At 42.2% G+C, this 8,303-nt stretch overlaps 1 protein-coding gene across 2 annotated transcripts; it reads left to right on the top strand.

The window, feature by feature from the left end:
• The first annotated feature begins 574 nt into the window (after nt 1-574).
• Nucleotides 575-7,269, top strand: mdm4 (MDM4 regulator of p53). 2 transcript variants are annotated; one of them, XM_035151317.2, is made up of 11 exons: nt 575-775; nt 1,273-1,360; nt 1,463-1,537; nt 1,660-1,793; nt 1,911-1,960; nt 2,400-2,464; nt 3,771-3,867; nt 3,955-4,115; nt 4,304-4,486; nt 4,641-4,709; nt 4,804-7,269. In XM_035151317.2, exons 2-11 carry the CDS (start codon nt 1,289-1,291, stop codon nt 5,371-5,373), a joined length of 1,476 nt encoding a protein of 491 aa, XP_035007208.1. In that variant the 5' UTR covers nt 575-775; nt 1,273-1,288; the 3' UTR covers nt 5,374-7,269. The 2 variants fall into 2 exon arrangements, with proteins under 2 accessions (XP_035007208.1, XP_035007207.1); XM_035151316.2 differs by having other exon boundaries at nt 4,289-4,486.
• The last annotated feature ends 1,034 nt before the right edge of the window (nt 7,270-8,303 follow it).

The raw sequence follows: 8,303 nt of genomic DNA, 5'->3' as shown, positions 1-8,303 counted from the left end.
AAGTTTCTCTAAGAAATCTGTCCTGGTCCAACAGGGAACTTAGTGCACAGCCCCTGAGATTGGCCTCTGAGTGATGGAGGAGACATCTTGTATCCAGTAGTTAAACTTTTGAAATCAAATCAAATAAATCTAGCCGGGTTATCTGACTTTTTGTTAAATAAAAAGACCACAAAAAACATTTTTACATATCTTTTTTATTTACATCTCACATCTTACAACAATGAGTGGGAGAATATTGAGAGATCTAACGTCATTAAGTTGTATTTGTCATATGCAGTTATCACAGGATCAACAGTACAATGAAAGATGTTGGACAAGAAGAAACTGCTCAGCTCAGCAGTGCAACAGTTACATTTAAATAAAAGGTAAAAAGAGTTGACTATAAAATAAAGTCAAATACAATACAAAACCAAGACTACATGAGACATTTAGGCACAACTATAACTTATTACTACTATTGATCACTATCTGATAACTTATATGAATGATCTCAGAATTCGTAGACAGTGTTGTATTTTGAAAATCCACTGTACCACCTATCAGACAGTAGGGGGCGACACACTCCTGGACCGTGCTGTACAGTTGTGCATCCGGAACTTGTGTGACCATACTCATCTTTTTGAATCTGTAGTCCAGCTAGCAGCTAACACCTGCTAGTGACACGGAGCTAGCTTTGAATCGCCAGAATGTGTATCAACATGGAGTCGTGTCGCTGTTAACGCAGCGGTGCCTGTGGGACAATGTAGCAGCAGTGAAGTTATGTCAACTCGTCGCGGTGAGCTCATCTTCAACCCACGCATTGTTCAGGAATTAGCGGCAGCTAGCTAGCCGAGCTAACCTTAGCCACACGTTAGCTAGTAGCCGATGTAGATTCGCCTCAGAGCTGCCAAAGTTTCTCACATGCTCCACTTCACACGTCAGCAGCTGATAGAACCGGGCGTGTGAACGGGTTTGTGTTTGTGTTTCCCCCGTCTCTCTCTCTCACGTGAGCTCGGCGGCACCGGCCTTGTTTTGTTAGCACATTCATGCGGTGGGGAAAAGGAGAAGTTGTGGTGGTGTGTTGTAATGTGATGTGATGGTGCAGCTGTGCGCCAGCTCGCTCTGTCGCAGCCTGGAACAACGTGGGCCAACCTCCTTTAACATTACCGGGAGGGTTCGCTGCGGTTGATCGGTGTTGAGTGAGACAGGCCAACGTTACGCTGAACTGGTGGCGAGATCATGATCAACCGTCAGTTGGCGGATTGATCTAATCTGATCCCTTTCTCTGTGCAGACTTAGTTCGGTTACTATGAGCTCCCTATCAGCCCAGCTTCCGGCTTCAAGCGCATCATGCAGGAGTCTACCAGGAGAGGGAAATCAGGTACAGAACTACATCAGCTACTTCTCCAGGACAATGGCCTGAAATTACACTTCTAACGTTGATTTGATACATATTTAACAGTGATGCTGTTTTACTCCTCAGGTGCAACCAAAACCTCCTCTCCTGCAGATTCTGCGTGTTGCCGGAGCCCAGGAGGAAGTCTTCACTCTCAAAGAGGTGAGCTGCCGGCTGAAATGTCACGTACCCCTTTACATGCAGGTCACTTCAGGAGTTAGGAAACCTTCATACTGGGGTTGTGTTAGTGTCTTGTGATGTCTGATATCCAGTGTGTCATGTAGGTGATGCACTACCTGGGTCAGTACATCATGGGGAGGCAACTGTACGACAAACAGAGGCAGCACATAGTCCACTGCCAGGATGACCCGTTGGGAGAGCTGCTGGAAGTGGACAGCTTCTCTGTGAAAAACCCGAGGTACACACACACACACACACACACACACACACTAAATGCATTTGCTCATTTTCAGTAATTCTTTCTCCATCTAAAATAATACAGTCCAATCTAAACTCTCATATCGTCTTTTTACAGCCCGGTGTATGAAATGCTCAAGAAATACTTGGTAGTGCTTGGTTCTTCTGGTAAGTGATGGTGACATTCAATTTTTTATTTATTCTCTTTATTTATTTATTTATTTTTAATGGGGCATCATCCAAGATTACTCAATATGTGGCTTATTTACTGTACATTTCTGGTGACTTGAAATTCAACTGACTTTTTCCTCTTTCCCACCGATAAATTCAGCATTTTCATTTTCAACTTTACCATGGTATGTTTTTAAAGGAAGAGTCCTGGGAATATAGTGATTAACATACTGCTATTTTCCGTTTGTATTGTGAAACATCATCCTTTATTTCTTTGCATACATTGAGAATGTTTGTGACAGTTCACATCTGAAGAGGGGATTCTGCTCTAGGTCAGAATTACACCATTTTCCAGCCACAAGGCCTGAGTGAGTCTTGCTATAATTAAAGGGTGGGGTTGTCCTTTTTCTGTTACTGTGTCTTATCTGAAATGCAGACGCTGCAGAGAATCTTTCTGTGGGCCGTGAGTGTGTAGAGGGCGGAGTGGAAGATCGCGGTCAGGTAAAGCCGAAGCATGGTGTCAGAAGAAACAGAGACCCAAGCTGCCTCTCTCACCTCACTACACACAACAGTTGTGAATACCAAAAAACAGGTTCAGCAGCATCAGTGAGAAGCAAACCTAAGCAAATCTCATTGTTTTTCTGACATAAAAGACAATATGTACTGACCCTATAGTGCTTTGGTGTAACACCAGTTCACTAAGAGTTTGTCTTGAGAGAATAAAGTCAGCTCCTGTCTGCTTGTGTGTACTGAGGAGTGGGGGGTGCAAGGGGCTGCTGTCTTCGTTGGTGTGCATTTGTACAGAGTGGCACCGTCTCTGTACAACCCCATCCTTGGGCTGGTCTGGTGGGGTTTTTCCTGCAGTCACTTGCGACCCACCAGCTCCACCCAGTGGATGGGGGACAGAGTCAATGTCTCTGTTTGTCTCAGAGTTCTTTTCTCTGCTCCGAACTGGAGGATCACAGCTTCCGATCAGCAACAAGGCCCCGTGGCAAACCTAAACCTCTCCACCCGTCCATGTGTTCCTACACCCTTCTTTCCGATTCCCTCCAAAATCCACCTCGTAGCACTTAACTGTAAGCTCGCAACAGTAATCACCTGTAGTCAGGATTTATGAATGACAGGAGTTACTGTACTTGTAATTGCTGCATGTTTACAGTCTATTCCAGGAAGCTGTCAATTTTCAGCTGTGATCACACTTATAATATTTTTCATAAGTACACATTTAATTTGACGGATTTGATTACCCATCAGGTAGATATCAGATGTAGAGATGTTCCAATACAATTTTCTCTTCCCGATACCTATTCCGATACCCGGACTTTGTGTATCTGCAGATAGAGTACTGAAAAACAAGCACAATAAAACATATTTAACAGCTGTATGCTACTAACACTGTATGGAAGTGATGATTGCAAACCGTACTTGCCAGTGGTAGTAGTAAATTTCAGTTTTATTTGGGTGCAACTAACTACCTTGAAGTTTGATGTTTTCTTGTCATCACATCCTAGAATAAGTCCTTAGTTGCTCCTAGCTTTTACATGCTACATCATTTTTTTTTTAAAGTTTCATCAATTATTTCACAGGCTTTCCTGTCTGAGCTTTCTCTGCCTTTTTAAGCCTTAATACTGGTTCGCCTAAATTTGTTGTTAACTCCCTCCCCACTGCCCCGTACCCTAATTGCCCAGCCCCTTAAACCACCACCCCATTCCCAGAGGGCATCTTGAGAAGGAGCTGTGAGTCCTCCCAAGTACCCAATCATGGCTATGTGTTGTAATTGTTTGTCCTTCATCTCCTTCCTCTGTAGATTTGTGGAGGTGTGGTTAAGGCAGGACTGGAGGCTTGCCGTGATATGCCTCTCCTGCAGACCCCCTCCCAGAGACGGCCGCGCGAGCCAGACGATGGTAAAGAAAGGCGTTACAGGCTCAAAAATATGATCAGGACTGAACCTTTTTCAAAAGCTGAATTTAACTGTTTGCAAACCTCCTCAGACTCCCTTGAAGGCTTGCCACGGTCAGCCTGCAAACGGCCCAAGCTGGATGTTACTCTGGACGACTGGGATCTCTCTGGCCTGCCCTGGTGGTTTCTTGGTAATCTTCGTAGTAACTACAGCCGTAGGAGCAATGGCTCCACTGACATCCACACAAACCAAGTAAGAAACTTCATGTATTGTTAGAAAACTTAAAAACATTTCAATATTTTCACATGAACAGAATCTGAGTCGGGGTTCATTTGGGATTATTTAAACTTGAAAACACAGATGATTTCTTGTTGGAAAATGGTTTAAGCCAGAAAATAACGGTGGTGGTCTGACTGATGTGTCAGCTGTCTCCTGCACAGGAGGAAGACACAGCCATCGTGTCGGACACCACAGACGACCTCTGGTTCCTGACCGAGGGCGGAAGTGAACAGGTGAGCGTGGAGATGAAAGAGGCTGTGCTGGAGGAAGGGAGTGGAGGAGAAGGGGAGGCCCCACCCGAGGATGATGATGGAGGAGGGAAAGAGGAGAAGGCGGATGGAGAGGTTGGTTTCATGCATGCTTGTAACAATAAGTAAAGATAAACTGACTTTTCAGCAGGATATTCTTCAATGCTTTACTGTTTCTGTTTTGAGAAGTAAATGTTTACAACATTCGGACTGAGGATCATAGAGTCACATATCCTGTGTATTTGTTTAGATGCAGGAGGAGCCAGATGAAGACTCACAGTGTTTGAGTGATGACACAGACACAGAGATTTCCACCCAGGTTTGTGTTCCCTCATGTCACAGCTCTAATTGTTTGTAGTTATAGATTAAAACGATGCCAATGTGTGACTTTGTATCTACATTTTGTCCTTCAGGATGCTTGGCAGTGCTCTGAGTGCAGGAAGTACAACACACCTCTACAGAGGTACTGTGTTCGCTGCTGGGCCCTGCGTAAGAACTGGTACAAAGATGTCCCTCGACTTGCCCATTCCCTCTCTGTCCCCGACATCCCAGCATGCAGCTCCCTCACCACCCACGATGATGATGATGACAGCGACACAGGCATTGATGTCCCAGACTGCAGCAGGACAGTGTCTGACCCCGTCATTCTGCCCTCTCACTCCACAGTGGATCGGCCACTGCCCACTATGGTAATGGGGAAAGGCAAGGGGCCTCTGCCTTCTGGCTTCCACAAGGATGAGCTGCTGTCAGGAGGGGAGAGTCAGGAAAACCTGGGCATGGAGGTGGAGGAGGTCAGGCCTGAAGCACTGTTGGAGCCGTGCAAGCTCTGTCGAGTGCGACCACGCAATGGAAATATTATTCACGGACGTACGGCTCACCTGCTAACCTGCTTCCCGTGTGCAAGGAGGCTACATAAGTTCCAGGCTCCTTGTCCCGGCTGTGGACAGATCATTCAAAAAGTTATTAAGATATTCATCCTCTAAAACACAAACACAAACACAAACACAAACACAAACACACACACACACACACACACACACACACGTAAGGAGTTAAACAGAAAAATTCCATCACACATTTTCAAACACATCTGGCCATACAGGTACATGCACTCACACACTGCTTTTAGACACACATGGAATGTGCACCTTAGGCCTACACAGATATACACAGAGAAAGCACTTGGTGGAGCTTGCTCTTGGCTGCATGGTTTATTTCGCGCCATGCTGCCTCTGAAGTATTGTTCAATGAAATCTTTGACGTCAGAGTTTGTCACCAAATCTTTGTTTTGGTGCCACATTTAAATAAGGGACATGCAAAAGCAGAAATATTTATTTATTTATTAGATCACAGAAATGCACAGGTTGTGTGAAACATTATTTGACTTCATGAAGGCTGGACTATGTGAAATTCTTTCATTGCATTCCTTGAATGGTGCCATTTTAAAAACTAGTATTGCTTGCCTTCCTTCTGTTAGTTTCTCCATAGATTCACTTCAATAATCACCTGGACAAAACTCAACAGGTATGTAACAATGGAATTTTTGACTTCAAACGTTCTCATGGCTTTTCTTTGTAGATATTCTCACTCTGAGATTTGAGTTATGAAGATGAGACGTAAGTAAGAACCAAGCTGGCAAATCAAAATACAAAACATGATTTAGTTTTCAACAGTTGCATCTCCATGGAAATATTCTGAAATGGCTTTTTTTTAAAAATACATTCTCAACAAAAATGAATGTCATGTAAAATACAAATGTGATTGTTAAAGTCCTGTTTCTCAACATAGTATTTTAAAATGCATAATTGAATTTAACCTGCTTGAGAATGCACAGCTGAAGTATTTACAGTAGTTTTCTCTCTGGGTAGTAATTTGATGGTAAATATGTATTCAATGTGTACAATTGCCAAGCCTCTAATGACAGTTATACCTGCAGTAATTAATGTCATATAATTGTCGGTAAATGTCTAAATGGTATCAGTCAGAAAAGGGTCACTTAACTGCCCTTTTCCTGAGCTTAAAATGAACGATTCCTGTATATTTTGTATTTAATTTATTTATGATCCTGTTTTGTTTAGATTGACACATATAATGAAGCAGAAAAGTGCTGCGCTTGTTACACAGTTCTGATGTGAGTCCGTAAGGAAAGTTACCAAATGTACCCTGTGTGGAATTAACTGTGCAGCACTTATTAGAGGAGCATGAGGGTTTGATTTAAGCATTACACTGCCAGTGACTTTTAACTATAATTTGTATATAATAGATTTTATTTTAATGGTTCAGCATTATTTGAAGATAGTAGATGCTATTTACTTTGGGTGCACGTGTGAGCTCATATGATCTTCAGCTTTCACAAGTAAGATGTTAAGTGACATTTAACTCTCGGCACCGCCTGACAGAGGAAATACCATCATTCTTTGTTCTGCTCTTTACTTGTACTTAATCTTTCTGCCAGCAGGTGGGGAGAAGACTCAATATTGTATAGGGTGCACACTGAAGCTTTATATTACTAGCAGAAACATGTAATGCATATATAGAGCATGCCTCCTGTCGTAACCAGCACCGGCATTGAGCTGGTGTGACAGCTATATCGGCTATATAAAAGCTATAAAAAATTTAAGTAGCCTTGTTGTTATTTCTCATCATCATTGTGCGCCCTGAGAACCAAACTTATTAGATACAGAACTAATAATAATGGCTTAGTGTGAATTATACCAGTGGTTCTGAACCAGAATGATAATAACAATGTTATTGTAAATTATTGACATTAAGACAAAAATGTGCTTAGTGATGGGACAGCTAATATAGTTGTGTTTTTTTTTGTTTAGTTTTTTTACTGGTCATGGAATAAAATCGCTTGTTTTGTAAAGCAAGAAGGAGTTGGGACTTAATTGTTTCATTTGGGCCACTTTCTCTACAGAGGGACAGTTGACGTCCAGTGCCCACTGGTGTGTGTGTGTGTGTGTGTGTGTGTGTGTGTGTGTGTGTGTGTGTGTGTGTGTGTGTGTGTGTGTGTGTGTGTGTGTGTGTGTGTGTGTGTGTGTGTGTGTGTGTGTGTGTGTGTGTGTGTGTGTGTGTGTGTGTGTGTTGGTTGAAGAATAAGTCATTGTATGACAGGCCAGCTGTCATGTGTCCTCTCTGTCTTGACAGGGCCTCAGCACCTGTGACTCCTCTGCTTCCTCACTGTTCTGCTGCTGCTTGTTTGTGTCTGCTGCCTTTTTGTCCACTTATTGAGAGGTGAAGAGACATATTTACCTTTAGTAAACAGCATACTGAGAGTAAATAGTGTGACTGTTTTACCCCAACATGATACTCGGATACTGACCATATGGCTGTAACTCCTCCATTTCTATCAGACATTTTCATATGTATAAATACTTAAAACATTGACACATATTTACATTATGTTAAAAACTCTTTCTTCTTATCGTAATTTCTTCTTATTGTAATTTTGTTGAAGTGTTCACCTTACTCTTGTTGAGGGCTAAGGACACAGGATGTCACGCCTTGTTAAGTCCTATGAGACAAATTGGGATTTCTGAATAAGGGCTCTACAAAATATATTTGATTGATTATTAGTGGATGTTCCCTGAATGTGGAAAGTCCCCTCCCCCATCTGACACCTCATTAAGGTTCTCCAAAACACCCAATGTGTGTAAAATTCATAATCACTTTACACACATTTCCATAAATATTAATACTTTATTCAAAGTGAAAAAAAAAACATTATTTGAGGCATCAGCTTTACTCCAAGTTGATTCATGTTGAAAACAATAGGTGGCAGAAGAATCATTCAGGTCTAAACTCTTATGTAAAAGTTTCAATAATATTCACATTTGGGTAAAAACTCTGCATTGAAAATGTTTAATAAAACTACTTGAGTTTTATCAAGAAACTGAACTTTAAGTATTAC

The sequence above is a fragment of the Hippoglossus stenolepis genome, chromosome 3, assembly GCF_022539355.2.
Source record: "Hippoglossus stenolepis isolate QCI-W04-F060 chromosome 3, HSTE1.2, whole genome shotgun sequence".
NCBI lineage: Eukaryota > Metazoa > Chordata > Actinopteri > Pleuronectiformes > Pleuronectidae > Hippoglossus > Hippoglossus stenolepis.
This window is presented reverse-complemented; position numbering and strand designations above follow the sequence as displayed.

What these genes read in the sequence shown, in the direction of transcription:
- mdm4 (XM_035151316.2), top strand. Translation starts at nt 1,289, where the DNA reads ATGAGCTCCCTATCAGCCCAGCTTCCGGCTTCAAGCGCATCATGCAGG. An exon ending in AGGAGAAGGCGGATGGAGAG is followed by an intron (nt 4,487 to 4,640) that starts GTTGGTTTCATG and finishes GTATTTGTTTAG; the next exon opens with ATGCAGGAGGAGCCAGATGA. An exon ending in ACACAGAGATTTCCACCCAG is followed by an intron (nt 4,710 to 4,803) that starts GTTTGTGTTCCC and finishes TTTGTCCTTCAG; the next exon opens with GATGCTTGGCAGTGCTCTGA.